The sequence below is a fragment of the Schistosoma haematobium genome (genome assembly GCF_000699445.3).
Source record: "Schistosoma haematobium chromosome Unknown HiC_scaffold_330, whole genome shotgun sequence".
NCBI classification, from domain to species: domain Eukaryota; kingdom Metazoa; phylum Platyhelminthes; class Trematoda; order Strigeidida; family Schistosomatidae; genus Schistosoma; species Schistosoma haematobium.
This window is the reverse complement of record NW_026137084.1, coordinates 1,024-24,235: the sequence shown is the minus strand read 5'-3', so window position 1 is coordinate 24,235 and position 23,212 is coordinate 1,024. Positions and strand designations below refer to the sequence as shown.

Sequence of the window (23,212 nt, the reverse complement as noted above, 5' to 3'; positions counted from 1 at the left end):
ATGTTTCCTTCTCTTGAAGCTTCTTTCGCTGTCGTTGCTAGCTCTTCCAAGTATTTCTGCTTGTCAACTCTAATGCTCCGCTTCACTTGTTTGTTTACTCCTGTGTATTCAGCTTGTGCCTTGACTTTCTTTTCTCTTGTTCGGCCGTTGTTAATTTCTGTCTTCTTTTTCTTTCTTTCTTGAATCCTTTTCAGGGTTTCGATAGAAATCCATTGCTTATTATGATGCTCCTTGTGGCCCAGTACTTCCTGACACTTTGAAGTTAGTGCTTATTTGATCCCTTTTCAGTTATCCTCCATAGTAGTTTCTTTTCCTGTGAGTAGATCTTGTTAATCTTGAAATTTGTTCTTGTTCGGCTGTTGTTAATTGCTGTCTTCTTTTCTCGAATCTTTCTCAGAGTTTGGATAGATATCCATTCATTATGATCTGAACCGAAGTAGGTGGCAAAAGTTTTAAAATCATCGGCTTAATATTTAGATATTGCATGTATGAACTACGTGATAATAGAACAATAATGATTATTTTTGCTATTGTAACTGATATAGTGATGAAAGAGAACGTGCACAAAAATGTTATGAAGAGAAGCTAAACAAAGTTGAAAAACACAGAAATCAAATTTTGAAAGAAAAAGAAAGAAATATGATTACGGCCCAGTAAGTTTCATAGATGAGTAAACGTAATTATACGAATATATATGATGGTTTTACAATCAATATTCATTGGAATTTTAAAAAGATACAAAACTCATTATCGCTATTAATGTTAAGTGGTTGAAGGTATTAGGTAGTAATCTTAGACTTCTTACTTCATTCTTGTTAATATTCAATACTTTTAATCTCCAAATTATATATACAGTTCTTTCAAAAATAGTTATGTCTTCTGAAAATTGTTTGGATTTGAACTCGTGGTTCCCGTCCATAATCGAGTAATCAGACTCTTCACCTCAGTCATCCTAGAATATTATCGAATCGGTTGTTTTGTCATGATTCATACTTTTGAAAGAATATACGATTTTTTTGTAAGTCGCTGAGCATTTTTACAATATCGCACGACTAATGTCATGGATTAATTGGAGTCAAATCTGTGCTCCATTGAATCCCGACTCAGTGGTCTAGAAGTTGACCGTGAGACTCAAGATTCTGGGTTTGATCTCCGGTTACGGAGTCGTAAGTACCCATTGCTGAATCCCATACCAGGACAAAGTGGATGCCTAGCGCTTCCAAATTTTCACTGGTTGTTTAATTTGGATCGGTTCACGATCACAATAAAATTCAACATTCTTCATAACCCTATGCTGATAAAACTTGTGCAAGAATAAGGTCTCCTACCAAGTCAATTAGTTACTGAAGAACGATATGATAAAGATAAACAGTCCATAAGTACTGGCCAAATTTACTTGACTACCTAAACATTATTTATGTATTCACTAAAGTATAGTTAGAATTGTAGTTGTATGATCACACTTTCAAATACTTTTCTGTAAAGTATTTGTGCTCTGACTAATTTAAAACCGTAATTAGTAATCATTGTTCCATCAGATGATCAAAGTATAAACTAAGTTGTTTCTAAAGTCCAGATTGGGTCGTTTTCAAGAGGGCCTATATCAGTTACAAACCATTGAAGTTTGACTTCACGTAGACTGATATTGCATACTGCTAAGGAGCCAGAAACGTAACTAAAACATTTTACATCCCTTATTAGAGGTTCAGCAACCTGCCCACTTTATCTCAAGGTAGTATTAGAAATGTTTTTAATTAAACGCACCAGACAGATTGACAGGAAACTTGGTGCTTCTTAACCATAATTGAAAACTTTTTCAGTTATGAACGTGCAAGAAAAGTTCGTCAAGTTCTAGAAAGAAGAAAACAATTAAGGAAAATGATTGAAGAATATAGAAAAGAACTGTACGAAGCTCGAGAACAAGTAAGCCAACATTATCGAAATACTTAACGATATTATTCATATGGGCAACATAAATACGAAATTTCATCGACGTTTTGTCATTTAATAGAATTTAATCATATTTCTAATAACGACCTCTTATCAATAAAATAAAGGTCGGGCAGCCAGTAATATTCAATATGCAGCCTGACATAAATACGTGTTAGCTCAATTTGTCTTTTAAAATCAATAGTAAAGGATGACAGTAAAGTAGTCGAAATAATTATAAAAGAATTGATAATGAGAAAACTTAAAATTAAGAATATAGTTTAAGAAAAAACAGCTGAAAATGATTGAAGAAATACTGAAACTGCATCCGTTATCATTAGGTGTACCATTTTTCTCCCACTTTGCTCAGCTATTTTCCATCCTAATGGGCAGTTGATTGGAGGTCTATATCTTACACTTGTTGGTAGAACATGCTGGCGAAGACACTCATGGAAAAAATATAGTTGTCCTCGAGTGGAAGCCTGCCTTTTGGCGAAATTCTCCCATTTTCTCGTTGTTCGAAAAAAGGATAATAAGTGAATGAATTTACCACAACGTAATTGATTTCGAATCATATCATTCAACGCTTCCACTACCTGATATCACATTTATCATGAGAATAAGACAAAATCTACATAGTAAATAAAATAATATTAAAATAATTCACTTGGTGTTGTCTAATTGTATCTTCTCATTATTATTTAGGACTGCAATTGATCAGTCTCTTGTTGACATATATGCATCCTGTGCAGACTGCCTCGATATTGCCTTAGGTCATAAGCAAAGATGGATAGTGAATAACGTGATGGCATGTGAATCAAACGGTACTGGGTCCGAGTCCCAAAGTGAACATCAACTCTGAGATGCAAATACATCCAACTGACGAGTCACAAATAGGACAATACGCGTGTCCTGAATTCCACTGCTAGCCACTATCCATCTTTGCTTATAAAATATAAAATAATGTTTAATATTTGCTAGGAAATCCATCCAGATTGACAACATATTCTAGACATTTAAAATCCATGTATATGTACTTGATCATCAAATGTAGCGACGAGTAAATCTATCATTCAGTATTCTGGAATTGAGATTATTGACATTAAAATGTATCAATTGAATTTTCGGAAAGATGCCGTGATCAAAAATATTCAGAAGTAAGCTAGCAGTCTATCTTGTTTGTTACGTAATAACTGATGATTATAAAATTTTGTTTGAAATATCTAGTTTGCAGCTTTTAACCTAACAGTGAGTGGATTAGGAAGATTGAAATTTATCTAAATAACAATTAAACTAAACGTCTTTTTACGGTTATTGAAATAACCAATGAAATTAATAGTGAATTTTTAACTTATAATTATATTAATAGGTAAAAATGCTTTAAATTATTTGTACGTACGATTTATCTAATGATTTGAAGTTATAATCAAATCAATTAACTCAGCTACTAATCTAGTTGAAGTCTCTTTGAAAAAATAGCTCTCCCTGTCTCCCACACTGTACGAGCATCCCATGTACCTAAATTAACGATCGCTCTGGTTTTCAGGAGGAGCACCAGCTTCGTGAATTCCAAAGGAACTAGGCTTTCATAATGAGGCGTCATAACTCTTCTAAATGAAGACCTGCTAACTCCCAGGGCAGAGTATAGATGGTTTGAATTATTTTATCTGATTAGCGTTTTTTAGCGAGTTAGTTTTCTATGGGAAGGGGTTGCTAACCCCATACCCAACCCTTCTCCTTTATTCGGGCTTGGGACCGGCAGTAGATCCGGGAGGCTCCTGGCGGAGTTTTGAAAAAATGACAGCATAATTAAAAAATACCTATCCTTGATCATTTATCAAATTAATCCAACGATAGATACGTTTATCGGTTTTCAGTCATTTGGTCGTGATCTGAGTGAAAACGCTCCGATGAACTTCTCAGCCTTCTAATAATACAGAACTTATTATCTAAAACGATTGAAGCGTTTTTATGAAGTATCCTAGTTCGATGAGAATCACTCTGATTTTCTGAGTATTTCAGAATTATTCAGAAGAAATTTTGGAGGTACCGAACGATTGAGTTTTATGTAGTCATAAAACACGTGAATTAAGGAATATATGTACTACCGAAATTTTGTTTGTGAACGTTAAAAACAGTGAAACGCCTATAATTTCAATTCGCTTGGTATTGTTTGGCTTGCATCTTCCTATTGAGGTTTAAGATTGCAATTGACGAGTCTTAAATAAGACGAAACGCGCGTCCTGGATTCCACTGCTAGCCAGTATCCATCATTGCTTACATAAAGTCTAATTTCTCTTTACATTGGATAGATATTTGAAAATATAACTAGTATCTCTGAGTTTGTGCAACCCATCCAACTTATTTTCATTATTTTTGAATGTACAGTCTATACAAAGAGCTATGGAACGTGTATCCTGTAGATTATTAGAAGAACAGAAAAGATTAGCTTCAGAACGAAGACAAAAACAAATGCAAGTTGAAGAAAATACAAAAGAGTTAGTTGAAATATATTGTCATTTAATGAAAGTTGAGTTTTATAACTGATTAACATCAATTGAAAAATCATTAGGTATATCGATAAATATTTGTAAATTATTCTGTGTAGTTTTAGTGAAATGAGCAGCCTATACTCCTTCGTGAGGGGCAACAGGCGTAAGCGAAGTAAGTTTTAATGAAAATTGAATTTGTAAGATAATTTAGTAGAATTCAACGGTATCAATCACTTACTAACGCAGTTAATTTTCATATCAAGAATAAGACTCCGAACTAGCATGGCCCAATGTATGTTTATGTTTTTCTTTTACAAAGAACTATTAGATTGTAAATTCAGCAAGTTATCTGGGCAAGCTACTGATCTGAATGTAGTACTTATTTATTCGAATTTTTATGCTACCTACTACTATTGCTTCAACATTTTTCTCATTAAGTCATGGTGATTATATAAGCGCCAACGGAATTTAGGCGCGACCAAACAAAGACCAATCATCGATACACCTGCTTCTTTGAAAGCATATTTTCAATGTTCTTGGAAGTTAAAAAGAAAATCATCGAAGAATTCATATTTTTATCTCATTTAGATGTCCTTCTCAGTAATATATTAATATTCTCCAATTGACAATGAGTATAGTTGTTCATCAAACATTTACTCTCAAAATCGTAGATATCGAACATATTTTTAGTGTTTTACCTTCATCAGAAGGAAGAAGAAACTACTATGGAGGACAACTGGAAAAGTATCAAAGAAGCATTAACTTCAACGTGTCAAGAAGTTCTGGGTCTAAAGAAGCACCATCATAAGGAATGGATCTCTATAGAAATACTGGACAGGATCAAAGAAAGGAAGAACAAGAAGACAGAAATTAACAACGGCCGAACACGAGCAGAGAAAGTCCAAGCACAAGCTGAATACACAGAAGCAAACAAGCAAGTGAAGAAAAGCATTAGAGCCGACAAGCAGAAATACGTGGAAGAACTAGCAACGACTGCAGAAAATGCTGCAAGGGAAGGAAATATGAAACAACTTTACGAAACAACGAAGAAACTAACAGGGAAATACAGTAAACCAGAGAGACCAGTCAAAGAAAAGAAGGCAAGCCAATCACTGAAATTCAACAACAGCGAAACAGATGGGTAGAATACTTCGAGGAACTCCTGAATAGGCTGGCTCCAATGAATCCACCGGATATCGAAGCAGCGCACACAGACCTTTCTATAGATGTCAATCCACCAACGACGGAAGAAATCAGAATGGCCATCAGACAAATCAAGAGCAGGAAAGCAGCAGGACCCGACAATATACCAGCTGAAGCACTGAAGTCAGACATCGAAGTAACTACAAATATAATTCACCTTCTATTTAAAAATATTTGGGAGGAGGAACAAGTGCCGATGGACTGGAAAGAAGGACACCTCATCAAGATTCCAAAGAAAGGAGACCTGAGCAAATGTGAAAACTACAGAGGCATCACACTACTGTCAGTACCAGGAAAAGTCTTTAACAGAGTTTTGCTGAATCGGATGAAAGACGCAGTAGACACCCAACTTCGAGATCAACAAGCTGGATTCCGTAAGGATCGGTCGTGTACAGACCAAATTGCGACACTACGGATCATCGTTGAACAATCAGTTAAGTGGAACTCGTCACTGTACGTCAACTTCATTGATTATGAAAAGGCATTCGACAGTGTAGATAGGAGAACGTTATGGAAACTTCTTCGACACTTTTTATTTATTTGGACACATGAATATTGGTACAAGAGAGCGCCAACATATATACGCCACACAAAACAATGAAAATTCGAGAGGAATACAAAGAATGAAAAAAAGCTAAGGAGCGCAACAAAAAAGAGAGAACAATAACAAAGAGATTGGTGTAAGGTAATGTGCTAGTAATCAGGGAACGCAAAGGTACAATCGGAAGAAATCTTTCAGGTAAGGGAGACAGAACCACTTTTTATGAAGAAAGTAAAAGAAGGTTACAGCAGGATCGCCACTGGCTTCTATTCTGAGCCATATCTGATAACGTCTCTAGCCACTGTGTAGCACCATCTCTCGGACCCCAACCAGGGAGTCGTGAAGGACCAACACAAGCCAGTCCTTTGCAGCTTTCTTTCATGCCACGACACCATGTCATGCACTGACCACCTCTCCGCTTCTTCCAACCAGTCTCAGCGTCGGCAAATAATGCACGACGTGCAATTCTCTGGGACGACATTCGGAGAACATGTCCAAGCCACCAAAGTCGGTGTTTCAAGATGGTGACACCAATTGAATTATCATCTCTGTGCCCGAATACACGATGCCGAACCTCTGCATTACTGACATGGTGTTGCCACTGAATGTCAGCAATCCTTCGGAGACAGCGATGATCGAACACAGAGAGTCGTCTAACGTCCTCAACTCGGAGAGGCCAGGTTTCACAAGCATAGAGCAAAACTGCTCTCACCGACGCGTTGTAGATCCGATCTTTTACAGCCAGACTAACATCACGAAGGCGTCAAAGATGGCCCAGATTGGCATAAGCCGCTCTGGCTTTCACTATACGTGCATTGATCTCATCACTCACACCCCACCAGCACTTATGCAGCTACCCAGATACACGAACTTCTCAACTACGTCTATCTGCTCACCATCCAGGGTGAGTACAGGATTGGAATCCTGCCAGTCTTGTAGGAGTACTTTGCACTTCGAAGGTGCAAAGCACATACCATACCTACGGACACTGATTGCCAACTGATTAAGTGCGGATTGCATGCCTTGGGCATTATCGCACAGTAAGACAATATCGTCCGCATACTCAAGGTCAAGAAGTCTTTCTCCAGGCAACAGATCCACACCACCATTACTTACATTCATCAGAGCTGTTTCCAGAATGTCATCGATGGCAAAGTTGAAGAGGAATGGTGAGATTGGGCAACCCTGCCTAACCCCACTACTCGAATGGAACAATGGAGAGAGGTGGTTGTATGCCCTCACTCTGTTTAAAGTGTTTGTATATAGGGCTTTTAGGATGTTAATAAACTTCTCAGGCACACCCTTCTTCAATAGACAATCCCAGAGAATAGTCCTGTCCAACGAATCGAAGGCAGCCCTGATGTCAAGATACACTACGATTGTTGGCCTTTGATAAGTATGACGGTGTTCTAACATTTGGTGGAGGGTGAAGATATGATCAATACATCCTCGACCAGAACGAAACCCAGCCTGCTCCTCGCGAGTCAATCTTTCTCGGGTTTTGAACAACCTACGAAGTATGACGGAAGCCAATAGCTTGGACGCAATCGGAAGTAGACTTATCCCCGATAGTTGTTACAGGAACGACGTGAACCCTTTTAAAGATAGGGACAACTATCGACTCATTCCATGACGTTGGCACACTCTCTAGTTCCCAAACCTTTGTAAACAGCGTCGTCAATTCCTTAGTCAAAAAGTCACCACCATCTTTAAAAAGAGCTGGAGGTAAGTCATCTGGGCCAGGTGATTTGTAACGCTTCAAGAGTTGGAGTTCCTTGCGGACTTCCTCCTCGTTTGGTGGATCAGTCGTCACCGGCCATGGAGGGCAGGACAGTCTGACCGATGTTGCCGGAGCAGCAGGCCAGTTGAACTGCCCTTCGAAAAATTCTGCCCACCGTCCAAGACGTCGATGGATGTTAGTGATTGGCATCCCATCATCCTCGCAGATTGTTTCACTCACACCAGACTTCTTGCTGCCAGTGGCTCGGATGAGCTGGAAGAGCTTCCGGTAGTTACCAGATGCAGCTGCTGCTTCCAGCTCATTAGCACGCTTCGACCACCAGGCTTCTCGGTCCTTACGCAAGCTTTGCCCAATTTCCTTACATAACATCCTTCGTTTATGGTCAAACTCACGGTCACCCGGAGTAGGCCGACGGGCTTCAATGAGTTGTAAGGAACCAGAAGAAACCCAGTGCTTAAAAGCGGGACGTTTCGCAAACCCACAACTGACTGTTCCCGCCATTTTCATGGCGTCATGCAATTGCAACCAATGCTCATCTATACTTTTCGGTGGGATGGTAGCTAGCCTAGAGGCTAGCTCGGTTCGATACTTATTTGCAACAGAAGTTGCAATTAGCTTGCTAACATCAATCTTTTGGTGGTGGTCACTTCGTTGGTCACTGAAAAGTAAGGCAAGATTGGCGCAGACCAAGGCATGGTCAGAGTCCAGATAGGTACTCCAAAAGGAGCGGCAGTCTTTTACACAACCACGCCAGCGGTAGCTGATCGCGATGTGATCAATCTGAGTCCAGGCTTGAGATGCAGAGGGAGGACGCCAGGTGGCACATCAGCGATGACTGTGCCGAAAGTTAGTGCTAGCCAGAAACAGGTTGTGGTCTGTGCACAGTTGCAGTAGACGGTCCCCGTTATCTGACCTGCGACCAACAAGTCCCCATCGGCCACCTAAACGACTCTCTTCTGTGCCTAGACGCCCGACCTGAGCATTCAAGTCTCCGGCTAGTACCACAATATCTGTCGAACGCACTTTCTGGAGAAGAACAGATAACTGGTGGTAAAACTCATCCTTGATTGCATCCGGGCTGCAATCTGTCGGGGCATAGGCGGAGATGACGAAAAGACATCGTTTCTCACGCCGATTTCTTCTCACTTTGATGGAACTTTCTAATCTAACAGCACATAACCGACTGTTAATGGGGATCCAATCGACTAGTGCTGCCTCAGCTCTAGCGCTTAGTGCGACACCAACGCCTGCAAGACCAGACGAAGATGCCACAGGGTCCTCGGATAAGCGCATGTAAAACAAGCTTTTTGAAGTGACAGATGTAGAGCGAATTTGTAGTACTTCGCTAGAGTCTTGAATACGGGTCTCGGATAGACAACAAACATCAATATTAAGACTTTCCAAAGACATAGCCAGCCCTATCTGTTGCCCGACCTGCATAAGTGTGCGAACGTTGAAGGCAGCCAGTTTGAATGGCGCACGTGGTTTCAGAAAAACTGCTTCAGTACTCATATTCGATGGTAACATACAACTTTCAACCGGACAGTGACTCGAGAACGTTTAGATACAGTCGGATTTCCACCAAAGACGAGCCGCTGTATAAGTATAAAAGAGGGTGAATAATGTGGGAAATAATAATAATAATAATAATAATAATAATAATAACGACAATAATAGTAATAATAATAGTATTAATAATGACAATAATAGTAATGATAATTATTTGAATCGACTGATTGTTTTTCGGAGCGATAAAAGTAGTTGCCAAAGACATAGAGTTCATCGTTTGTGTGTGGGCTGTGATACTGCCCGGGTGCCCAAACCGAAGCAGGTGGTTTTCTTAGGGGCCACTCCCCGAGCCTTTGACCTAAAGGTCTAACCCACAAGGCAGTGGAGCATCGTAGGGAGATGCAATCCCATGGTAGCCAGTGACCAAAGATTGGTTCATACGCCATTTGTTCCCGCAGGATACTGGAGCCCATGTGCACCATTGGTTTGTGATCCGGTTAAAGCGCCGGACATTCGCTTTTCGTCCTCTCATTTTCGTAAACAACACCCCCGTCACGAGAAGGCAATGAGAAGGACTTCCCTGGCAGAGGCTGTATACGCGCGGCCGTGTGAGAGTATTTCGAGAGGGAGAGCGGACTCACCCCACTCTCGGCCGTACCAGGGCATTCGGGGACCGTACCAGGGCATTCGACACTACGGAGTTCCTGAGGAGATTGTCAATATTATCCGGAACTCATATGACGGACTACAGTGCAAGGTCGTGCATGGAGGACAGCTGACAGATGCATTCCAAGTAAGGACCGGAGTCAGGCAAAGCTGCCTACTCTCCTCCTTTTCTCTTTCTTCTGGAGGTTGACTGGATTATGAAGATCTCCACATTTGAGGGAGGGCACGGAATACAATAAGAAGCTTGTACGCAACTAGGCGATTTAAACCCCATAGATAACCTGGCTCTTCTATCCCACACAAACCAGTAAGTGCAGGTCAACATAATCACTGTAGCAGCAGCCTTCGCATCAGTAGGCCTCAGCATACACAAGGGGAAAACCAAGGTCCTCAAATTCAAGGCGGAAAACAGCAATCCAATCACTCTTGATGGCGAAACTCTGGAAGATGTAGAATCCTTCACATACCTGGGAAGCATAATCGATGAACAAGGAGGATCTGATGCAGACGTAAAGGCGAGGATTGATAAAACAAGGACAGCATTCCTACAGTTGAATAACATATAAAACTCAAAATAAAAAGCCAACGTTAAAGTCATAATCTTTAATACGAACGTCAAAAACAGTTCTACCGTACGGAGCTGAAACTTGGAGAACTACTACAACCATCATCGAAAAAGTACAAATATTTGCAAACAATTGTCTACGCAAGATAATCAATGTCTGTTGATCGGATGCCATCAACAACAGTCAACTGTTGGAGAGAAAAGACCAGCTTTGAACTGAAGAGAGAATTAGTAAAAGACGTTGGAAGTGGATAGGACATACATTGGGGAAATCATCAGACTGCATCAAGAGGCAAGCGACAACTTGGAATCCTGAAGGAAGGCGGAAAAGAGGAAGGCCAAAGAACACATTACGTCGGGAAATAAAAGCAGATATGGAAAGGATGAATAACAACTGGAAGGAGCTGGAAAGGATTGCCCAGGACAGGGTTGGATGGCGAATGCTGGTGAATGGCCTATGTTCCTTCATGAGGAGTAACAGGAGTAATTAAGTTAATCAGAATACATAACGAACATACGCCTTCCCAGTAATGATCATAATTTGTACAGAAAATGCAAGTAACAAACTCATATTATCAAGTGAACGTATTCATGAGTTTGCTAACCATTGCTACTTACAATGTAGAATTTTAAGAGTTTCACCACAGAAATGAGACAATAATAAATTGCATTCTTATTTAAAAACTAAGATATTAGAAAATTTTAAACCCAACCACTTAAAGTCAGAAATTAAGTAAACACAACGCGACTTGACCGGTAGAGTTCGGCTGATGCCAAGGACTAGATAAATAGGATATTGGTAACTGCTCACTACCAAATTTCAGAATAATAGTAAATTACTTAGCAAGTATTTTGCCAGTGAAATTAAGTTTAAACATTAATTAAAATCAAATTAGATTTATCATTTCACGTTTTGGGATACCATATACTACATATAAGAAAGTAATGGTGGTAATCTTAACGTCTTCTGGACTCACCATTTCAGTGAACAAAAACGTTATTTATTCTGTAAATTATGTTTAACCGCAAACTTTGATTATTATTATTATTATTAAAAGAATACAACGCAGAGAACAAGAAGTACGAAAGGCAGCTGAATTAGCTTTACGACAGAAAGATGAACACATACGTCGACTAATTGAAGAAAAAGAAGCTAGGATTCAGCAAGTGAGTATTGTTTTCATTATAATAAATGTAGCCTTTAATTCTACACATTTACCTAACTCCTGGAAGGTATATTAGTACTTCACAATTGATTCGTTAGTTTACACTGGGATAACATTAAACTCTACCTGGTTAGGAGACTTACGAGTTCCTGGACAGTACGGGGATTAGCTAGTTAAATACATGTTTAAAATCTTCACACGATTCCGGATAGATCACATCAAATGATTCTTGCAAGTTGTCTATAACAGACATATCAACCTCGCTATTTTTTACAGTTTGGTTAGACATACCGGCCATGTTACCTTTTTTCAACCCTTGAATTTCCAAGAATAAGTTTCCCAACAGTAACCCCAATAATAATAACCACCAAAAATAAACTAAGATGAAGGGTTGTTTAAAGAATTTTTGATAAAACCCGTTAGTTCTGATCATGCGTTTCACGTCCACCATACTTATACTCATTCGGAAATACTTTAGGAAAGTTAAACAGAACTAATTTTGTTAGACTGGCTCTTAAAATAGTTCAGCATAATGTACTCTGATTATATGCTTTTAATAAGCTATAAACTAGTGACCTAATATTCGTACATAAATTAACTGAGATGTTATACAAAGAACAATGGTCTGATACAACATACTTGTATAAGGAAATAAACACATGGTGCCTGTGCACTAATGATTGACTTTTCTCAAAATGTGTATCTGGGTTAGAAACGCGATTGTATTCCGCAGTCCATAGTTAGATAACATTATAAACCTGTTACCTATGTTTTCAGTTACTGAACCTCAGCAATATCTTAATAAGCAATCACCAATTTAAAATCAACTCTATTTGGTATTCCTTCTATATCAGCGTAAATTAGAATTCTTTTCCATCCGAAAATAGCATCTAAATTAGACAGCTCATTATCAATACCATTAAATACACTATATAATGATCTTGTTTTAAATTATAACGATGTGTTAAAAACACAACTGACAATCATAAAATTTGTATCACTTGCCACACTAATGATTGGTAAGAGTTCTCTTTATTTATTTTTAGCACAAAATAATCAACAATAATAATATCACTAAATTACAAGTTACCATATAAATTGTTACAGTGAATAATAGTTGTTCATTGTTTATTTTTCGTAGTCAAGAAATTTGGCGTTAGCAGCTGAATGTCTACGTGAAGAAATGTTACGTGTTTATAATCTGGATAGTTTTGATAAAAAGTTCAAAAAGTCACATTGATCAATGAAATGGGATTAAATGGAAAACAATAATGATATCATTGTTTTTTTCTGATTGATAACACACAAACATATTACGTATTTCAATTTTACAATAGGATTAATGTACAACAATTTTACTTTTATTTAATATACCTACCTATGTGTATACAACTGTCTATACGTAAACTTATACAGTGTGTTCAAATGTTCTGTGGTGTTTTTTTCTTCAATGTATTTACACTGTTTTCATTTTCAGTTTGTCACAATCCTGGTGATATCAGCAAATATTCGTTAATGTTGATTGCAACAATAATTCTGAGAAACACTACTAACCTAATAATAATTTTATCTATTTCAATAAACTTAATACTTCTGTTTTATCAATACAATAGTTTTTTATTATTTCTAGGATGTTTTGAAAACTATTTACCGTATGATTATTGTGATGAAATTCCCATTTACCTTGTTGAAGAGTGAATTAGCTTTTTCACGTACTGATACTAGCTGAAGAACCTTCAAATAATCAGATAGCAGTTTCTTTGTAGTTTTCGGGAGGGGAGCCTCGTCAGTGCTAATTGTTATCTTCTTAAGATTTACCTTTGTATTTAAAAATATATTCATAAAGTAGTCTTAATGTGTTTTTCCGTACACTTTATTTCACAGAGATACGATTAAAAAGCTGTATCTATAGAGGATTTAAATAGTTAGGAACATTTTCCCTATCGTATAGCAACTGATAAATTGTCTAATTAAGTTAAATGAGTTGGATTAAATAAGGTATGAAAATTAACATAACTGATAAAATTATGAAGATTTAAACTAGACTGCTGATAGTTATAGATAATAAATGAGATTTACGGTAAATTTCTATAGGCAATCTCTGTCAAAACTATCGATAGCGTTAAACCTGATTTAAAAACAACTAGGAATCATTCTGTACATCCAAGGAAATATGTTTTATAGAATTTTAATTCATAATGACTACATCGCCTAGTGAAACTAACCAATGATCCTGATTTAGACGAGTAAGTTATCTGGAACTTGGCACTACATAAAAACACACTTTCTGTCCATCGATTGTGAGTCCTTTTTCCTGAACATCGTCTATGCAATCGGAAACATTTTTACCGACCACCTGTTTTGTTTTTTAGTAAAAATTAATTTGAAGATTTGTTATTGTACAATTTCGGAATTGCATTCACACAATTACCTTAGTCATTTTGGAAGCAATGGCATCCACCAAACGTTTAAATATGTCTTTACCAAACGTTGAGAATGAGTTTAGGCTTATAGTTTCTCGATGTTTATTAGATTCGAAAGTCCTTTCCATCATCGGTCAATAATAAAGGAATACTCACTGAAGATTAGTCCTCAAGAAATTTTCTTACTGATAAACTTATTTGACTTGAAAAGTCTTTTATTTACTAAAAACCAACGGCAGGCACACAATCACGCCGCAAATGTACGATCAATATGATGCCGTGTAATCACTCAAAATGAAATTGAGATATGGTGAGAAGACTGTGATACACATGTGTTGTTTGTATCATTTGGATATATATTCACCTAATTACGAGTATCAAGAAACTAAATGTCAATAAGAGCATGGTGGATACTTCCATGAATCATCTTTACATTATTTAATATGGCGAGGAATCAACTTACGTGTATGGCTTGTGCTTAAACTACTGTTGAGGAACTAGCTGTTCATACGAGACGTGTTAAGAAAACAACTTATCCAAAATCAGCAATTAAGTACCTCTATACGATGACTGTACAACATCGATATCTGTATTCAGTTTGTCTGTATCAATTGAACATACAATCGGTATGACGGTCAAAGGAATCACAAATGACTAATCCATTTGGAATTCAACTCTATGTTAACATAATTCTGTAGCGAATATGCATTGAATGTTTAAGCAGTTGACCGGAAGTGTCTCCACCTAGCGAAAATTGTGAAACCCAAACTCGTCCCCCACGAGATCCGAACCCACTGCTGAGGAGTCCCATACTAGGACGAAACGGTTTCCCAGTGCTTCCAGGTTTTCCATGGTGGTCTAACTTCAATTGGCTCATGATTTCAGCTATTGAAACTTCTGAAATCTCCAAAAACCTCTTCTCATTATATTATTTGGCTAACGACTGACGAAACTAACAAGTGCTTTAGGCCGAAATATGTGCGTATAAATAACATATTTTTTTACTAAATACTATCTTGTTCACATTGTCATTTAATTAGTCGTCAATCAATTTACAAAACATGATCTATTTATGTAAGAAAGTTTCCAAATTGAATGACAAATGTTTTTTACACTATAAATTTACATTAAAAGATGTCAGCTTAATTAAAGCCTAAATGTGTTCTTTTTAAAGTTGTACAATTAAAAAACATGAATTTTTGCTCAATTGAAAAACATGATAAGTATTGCAAACTTTGTCTATAGGTTAAGATTTCTTAAAGAAAAGCATATATTATATTTGCACGAAATCTAAATTGTTACAAACTTGTGACATTTATTCCACTGATTCCTTCATGAACAATGCATATATTGGAAGATAGAAGCGATAATTTAAACAAAATGGCATAATAAAAGACAACTTTATACACAGAAGTTACATGAAAAAAAAGAAATCAATAAGAAAGGAAAATAAATTAATTCGTTCTTACGTATAAGACAGAAAGATATACTGTGAAAGTAGTTTTAAAGCTTTTTAATTTCTTGGAATTTTTAACTGAGTGTTGCGGTATGGATTTATATATATATATATATATAGTTGACCGGAGAGTAAAATTATGCATTTAAGTTTTTCAAATTACATACCAGGAAACATGATAAGTGGTTCACCTTTTGATGATACACATTGGATAAATCCACCTTCCGCATTAGTGGCGGTGCATTCATTTATCTGATTTGAAGGATAATTACTGACAGGGCAACGTGTGTCAACTAATACGGACAAATTAGAAGTTTGACTTAATGCATGAATTATAGAGGCAGATGTGACCATCGAATTACTAGATACATGATTTAGATTATTTGTTTCAATATTTTCATTGGAAACGAAAGTCGGGACAGATGTGGCTAGTGATGAAACTGGAGTTATGTAGGTGAGAGAGGTTTGAAGGGAATCAGAATGATTTCCAAATACATCAATGCTAGAGTCTGGATTAGACTGGGGAGTAACTTCGGGTGTAGAAGATGAAGAAACTAAGGAAGTTAAATCATTTCCACCAATTAGATTTACAGTAGAAGCATCTTTGGGATTAGTTGACATATCAAGCAGATGTTCGCTAGAACTAACTGATTCTTTAGTAATACTTTCAGAATCATCATTAATACTTGATTTAGACAAAGTCAAACCTCGACGACGAAAGACAGAGAGATGACTGCCTCCAGTTACAAGTTGTTTATAAACGGCGCATGATTTTCTGAAATTGAAAAAAAGGATGCGTTATTAACAAAAATAAGAGCATCATGAAATTTTACTTAGACAATATGCAGATAGTTTCTCATTTTCATTTAGACTATGATGCCATCGGAAATTTGGTGCACCAGAGGCGTAAAACACAGACTTACATTTTCATAAATACGAAGTTTGCGTGCTCCAATGGTAATATCCCTCTCGCCGGGGAAATACAACTAATACCTTAACGTAGTGATGGAGCATGGCCAAAAATACCTCTTTCTTTAGTTCTTGCTTTAAACGCTAGGTCAATTGGGAAGCAGAAAGCAGAGGCATCATGGTCTGAGGGCGACCGTTCATTCAGGGATAGATGGTATTAGGGTTTTTCCCTTGGAAAACTCGCATCTCCACGGTTGCTAGCTTCCCACAACAGGAGGAAGAGGAGATCGGAAAAGGTTAATCACATGGATTCTTGTAGGCAGTAAGGTTTGAAAATTACTGACTCAACACACCAAAATCTACACCATAAAAATCCATATGTGGCCGGCTGCAAGCAGATATTCCTTGGACTTTGTGTTCGCGTTGGAAAGTCATAAAGACTCTCTCTAACCCATTTTCACCTTTAGGTTTCTTAAGTATTCTTTAGCTTTGTGGGCTACGAGGAAGTAACAGATTCCCTCATATCTTTAAGAAATATCCGAGGTAAATGTGTCAACAATTGAAACACTTGTTTAGTTTTTTCCTTTTTCTTCGACTTCTCCCACAAGTAACACCAGTTTCGACATTTCGATCACACAAACGTTATCACACGCTCATTGAAACACCGCTTCAAAGTACATAATTGGGTTTTAAATATGTAAACATATATAAAGTCGAATCGGTGAACTTGCGACAGAATTAAGAACTGAAACTGGTGTTAGTCATAATTAACGTCTTCCATTTTCAGTTAACTTCAAAATAGACATTATTTCAGAAATAACTATTTGTTGGCATGCGTCCATAAAAACCCCTTAGCTTTTACCGAATGGTGTAGCTTGTGGCATAGACGAGATGTTTATTTTTCAACGGATGGATAAGTATGCTATACAGCAACCCAACGCATGCCATCGCAATGCCGTGAAACGTAGTTTGGGATGGTAGACCAAATTGAAAGCTATTAGTATTAGACTATAGATGTCTTTAAAGCAGTTTTCTCAAGTCACTGCCTAGCTTGATAAACAATGCTACCCGGCATAAAATTAGGCTGAGAGCTAGAGAAGGGCAAACAAGCAGGTGGCATTAGTCCATGAAGATATTAACTGTTTGACTGAACCATGTAGATAGGTGTAGACCGTTTGGTTGGGGTCGACGCAGTTATCGCAACTAATGGTTAGATGCTTCAGGTGATATAGCTCAAAATTACAAGTGGGTCAGGTGCGTTGTATTTGCCTTCTTTTAGATCTTAAGTTTCTAAATTACCTTACAAAAGGATCCCCTCTTTCCTCCTTATTCCATTAATCCATATTTTCTTTTCGAACCGTATTATCTATGCCTAGTCTCTTTTATTACTTTAATATTGTTACTACTCTAGGATTTACCTTGACAATTTCATCTCGATGTACTAGTTGGATGTGACAAGTGAAGCCGATGAACACGCATTAGGTTATACGTTGGATATAACTGGTTTATTCTGCAATATGTGGTCTTTCAATATCACTGATACTACGATTATTTCGAACTTTTTGTTATGTATCTTGTTTGAGTAATCTCCCTGTATTGACGCAGGTTGGTAACTTGGGCTGACATTTGCTTCAGGCTCCATCTCGATTATAAGTGACTGAAAAATATCTATTGTTAAACGACCTAAATGATTATGACTGATGCAACAAATATTAATAGGTTGGTGGGATAAACTAATCAAAACCGTAAGATACAGAAAGCGAAAATTACGGGTGTGTCACTCATTTTACACCCACCGCTAAGTACAAGTGCAGATATTTGGTTTTGATTAAGACTTAGTGAAAGGGCTAATTATACTGTCCAGCCGACCAAACTGAAGTAGGTGGAACAGGGTCTGAAAGAGGAACACAGCGGTCTTGAATCAATCGACTTAACAACTAGGCCACTGATACACACTATATAGCTGACTGAGGTCACCGAATTCTCATGTGATCGTCGCTGTAATTATTTTTACAACATTAAGGTGCTTTTAGAAGTAATGCAAATGTACATAATTTTGTCGTTAAAATCTGAAACTTACCACGAATTCACATTATTAAGAAAACTTACAAGTAATAAACTCAGGATTTAGAAATTCAAGTACAATATGTTTAAAATAGAACTTACGTGCCCCACTAGTTTAACTTGTCTAATTGGGTTCCTTCGTCGATGGCTTAGTATGTCAGATTCTTAAGTAAGTCATAAAAATTCGGCACAACCTTTTGGACATTGTGAGCAAAAAATTAAGTCCGAAGCCAAACTTAGTATTTAAATAATGAACTAGAACGCAGATTGAATATGAGGAATTTACGCAATTTGTCATTCACAAAATATTATTTCTGTTAGCAACCGGACCGGTACTCATCACTAACCTTATCTCAGGAAGAAATATATATGATATTTATATAAAAATCACAATTATATACAAGCTATTAAAGACACGGAAGGGTGGGTATATTGCTTTCAGTTAGAAGAGTTGATTAATAAAAAACTTAACGGTAATATTGAAATTTGGCGATGCACAAACTGCAGGTGGAATTCATAAAATGACTACAGGATATACGCTATTTCTAAATGTTTTACGTATATCAATGATGTAACAAACGTTCGTTTCACCAAAACTTCTATGGAGAAAGCCATTCTGATAATAATGAGAAACAACAAACACCTTCATTTCAAAAGGCTTTAAGAATGGAACAAACAGCCAGTCCAACTACTCCTTAAAATAACTTATTCAGTTAAAACCTATAACATTGCACTTGGTCACACAAACACATTTTTTATTTGGACAATGAAATGGAAAATACTTTCACTACGAAGACACACTAAATTACATAGAATACTAACCTATGTGCATAGAAATTCGATCTCCATTTACAAACACGGCCACATGGGCAAGTTAATTGCAAAGATTTGGAACAGGAGAAAACATGTTCAGCAAAATACTTTCGTTTGTGATAAGCGTTGCCGCAGTGTGTACATTTATATGGCATTAAACTTCGGTTGACTTGGGATGCTTAAAGAGTAAAAATAATTAAATAGCAAAAAATCTAATGATTACAACTAAGATGAGATCCCCTGGAAAATCGACCACTTTCTGTTCCAACCTAGATAAACAAAAATGAACACGTATTCAACCAACATTAAATGAAAAAACTTACTGAATGAGAACTCATTTCGCCATCATCTTGATTAAGATCGACAAATGCATTTCGTTTGTCACCCATAAACAACGATTTTGCATCATGGAAATTGTAATTTAATCCTAATTGATTGAAGTAATTAATTGAAATAAGAAAAACAAATAATACTAAGAACCTGATGAATAATCGTAAGTTAAATGCTTGGTCAAATTTGGACTGGCATTTTTGATACCATGAAAAGCGAAATAATGTAAGGTTAAATTTTTAACTTCTTTAGCTTTGAATGAACAAAGCAAGCATTCGTACATTGCTTCCCCAGTAAAGATAGGATTTCCTGAATGATTCTGATATATACACTGAATAGACACCTATAATTATATACAAGAATGTTAGTTCATTTAAAATCAACAAACTCACCTCCTTTTCTATATGATTGATTAAAGAATGTTCCGTAAGAACGGGACAAGATGTTGATATTAATTGACAATGACGACACTGATACAAACTAAACAAACAGTTTGCACTTGAGTGGGCAGTCTTGAAGTGATTGATGAGATTTGATAAAAGAAGTGTATTGAATGAGCAATATGAACAGTGCAATACAAGTATACAATTCTGGCTTATCATTGGGCATTGCATTGCAACACCGAATCAAAAAAGGACCTGAAAAGTAAATAAATTTATAATACATTGGTAGTACAGAGGAAATTATTTTTAAATGAAATTTAACAACACCGAAAAAGCTTGTGGATACAGCCAAACACAGTTGAAATCATTGTCACTCAGCTGGTCAAACAAACGTCGCCAGTGATATGAACTTCTCTGATGATCGTACATTTAACCGGACTGTAACCTCTACCATATAATTTTCCCGTTTCCCTGTTCTTGGTTGCACTGCCTCCCTTATTTGTTTCTTCACAATATAATTTCTCTAGCTGTATGGCACATATTACTTCTGATGTCCAACTGTGACAGATTTCATAGGAATTATTTAGATAAGTAAAACCATCACTTTATGAGTCAGTTTTCTATAACAGCCTGATATAATTGGCTTCTTTGTCCAAGAAAACGGGCTACAAAGCTTAGGGATCTATCTCTAAATCTGAATGCGAACTAACTCGTCTTATTTATTAGTATGGGATTGAGGAGAGTAATATTTTTTGACTGAAATCATGAATCGATTTATGTCAGACCACTGAAAACCTGTAAGTACTGAACGGCCGTTTCGTCCTAGTATGGGACTCCTCAGCAGTGCGCATCCACGATCCTGCTCGCGAGACCTATAGACCAGTGAACCGGCATCCAGCAGTGTTAATGTCTAACTTCAATCAATCTACGAAATTACGCAACCATCTTCCATCGTCTGAGATAGATACCTGCCTCCACCTGACGTGTTAACTTAACAATTTCCAAAACTCCATACGGACAACCAACAGGTGCGCACTAGAGACTAGCTTCGTGAGGGGATTCTCGGAGTTTTAGGGGATGTGACGTGGGGCTGTCAGGTAGAGACAGGTATCTACCTCAGACAATGGTTGAGCAATTTCGTGGATTTATTGAAGTTAGACATTAACACTGTTGGATGCCGGCTCACTGGTCTATAGGTCTCGCGCGCGAAACTCAAGGTCTTGGGTTCGTGGATGCGCGCTGCTGAGGAGTCCCATACTAGGACGAAACGGCCGTCCAGTACTTCCAGATTGATTGATCAACTGTGAATACAGTCCTACAGGAGGTCGGTCGCGGCCCGGATAACCCAGTGGTAACGTCTGACTGTGAAGCTGGGTGACACAGGGTCGAATCCGTCCGGGAGCACCAGTTCCCCCAAGATTACAGGTACACCTTGCTGACGAGTGCCAAGTAGCACGAAACCTGAGTCCACGATTTCCTGTCGACTACTTCCAACCACCATCTTATCTCTATCGAAGTTCGGATAAAAGTAGTACACCCGATTGAGTGGTACTTTATGGGTCGCGAATAGATAAGTAACAAATAATCAATATCAACCTACACATTTGATTGGCCTTAGGATCCATTGTCAGACAATGTAAGAACTAGCACGAATGTGTGCTGATTTAAATTTTCATAACCTTACACTAGCAGAACGAAAACTCAACAAGAGAATTAAAAGGAAGATTTATCAACTAAAGCAGACTAGCAGTCGAGTCTAAGGGAATATTTACTACCTTATGAAAACAAATAATAATAAGTTTAGAAGCAAAAATCTTAGTAAAGTGATGTATTTACCAGCCACTGTTGAACACAGGCCAGTAACTAAATGAATACGGTTGTGACGAATTCGAACAACCGTAAACGTATTCATGGTCTGTGATTTATTATTTATTTGAACACATAAATATTGGTACAAAGGCGCACCGAACACATATGTGCCACACAAGTCAATTGATTTGTGTGGGCTGTGATACTGACCGGGTGCCCAGACCGAAGTAGGTTGGTTCCTTAGGAGGCCACGCCCAGAGCTTTCAACCTAAAGATCTGACCCACAAGGTAGTGGAGCAACGTCAGGAGATGCAGTCCCATGTTAGCCAATGACCAATAGTTAGTCCACACGCCATTTGTTCCCTTGGGATACTGGAGCCCATGTGCATCATTGGTCTGAAATCAGGGTCATCCAATTCCCTAGGCGGATCTTCCATATCCACCTACTCGGTTACAGCACCAGACATCCGTATTTCGTCTTCTCAATTTTGTAAACAACCCCCCGTCACGAGAAGGCAGTGAGTAGGACTTTCCTGGCAGTGGCTGTATACGCGTGACCAAGTGAGAGCGTTTCGAGAGGGAGAACTAACTCTTCCCACCCTCAGCCGTACCAAGGCATTGGGGGTCAACATGTTCTACATCTACTATAAAAACATGCATATGTTTGCGTAATAGGCTTAGAGCCACACTTGCTATGAGGGTCGGCAATGGTACTTAGTTACCCAAACCGAAGTAGGTAGGACAGGGTTCAAGAATCCTGAAATATATCTACCCCAGTGCAAATACGAAAGGAGTTAAGTTAGTATCAGAGTTATAAAAACTAGCAGAAAAGGCAATGTTGTGATTTTCACACAGTAAGAAGATAAAAAGATGGTTATTATTAAACTAAGCGTATGCATTTCAGGAACTCGAAATGCATCCGTGGCTATTTATTACTCGTAAAGGTCGCCATAGTGTAAGCCTCGAAGGCGACTATATGTGAAAGATTTCTAAGAACGGGAACGTTCCTTATGTTTAAACAACCGACAAATGATTTTGAGGTTATGAACATAGCAAGTGAAAAAGGGGACATCAAGAGGAATATGAAGGAATTTAGTTCCAAGTCCATTAAGCTTCAAGGCTGTTGATGAGTGGTAAGAACAAAACAGAACAAATGCCACTATTTACCAAAGAGCAAAATAAAATCGATGGAAAGTAAAACAATAAAAGTATT

At 37.6% G+C, this 23,212-nt stretch overlaps 2 protein-coding genes across 2 annotated transcripts in view; one reads left to right on the top strand and one right to left on the bottom strand.

Moving 5' to 3' along the window:
- MS3_00010696 (uncharacterized protein) overlaps positions 1-13,435 on the top strand; it is a gene marked incomplete at its 5' end in the record, with an annotated part of 31,215 nt that extends 17,780 nt beyond the window's left edge. The window contains 5 exons of the mRNA XM_051219093.1: positions 546-653; positions 1,821-1,923; positions 4,318-4,427; positions 11,705-11,813; positions 12,954-13,435. Coding sequence (XP_051064009.1) covers positions 546-653; positions 1,821-1,923; positions 4,318-4,427; positions 11,705-11,813; positions 12,954-13,052 — 529 coding nt within the window. The 3' untranslated portion in view covers positions 13,053-13,435. The remainder of the gene's footprint in view (positions 1-545; positions 654-1,820; positions 1,924-4,317; positions 4,428-11,704; positions 11,814-12,953) is intronic.
- A 269-nt stretch (positions 13,436-13,704) lies between these two features.
- MS3_00010694 (uncharacterized protein) lies at positions 13,705-20,421 on the bottom strand (the record flags this gene model as incomplete). The annotated part of the gene is made up of 7 exons (XM_051219091.1): positions 13,705-13,718; positions 15,859-16,466; positions 19,487-19,655; positions 19,701-19,746; positions 19,801-19,904; positions 19,958-20,150; positions 20,200-20,421. The coding sequence occupies 7 exons, from the start codon at positions 20,419-20,421 to the stop codon at positions 13,705-13,707; spliced, it is 1,356 nt and encodes a 451-aa protein (XP_051064008.1).
- Between the last annotated feature and the right edge of the window lie 2,791 nt (positions 20,422-23,212).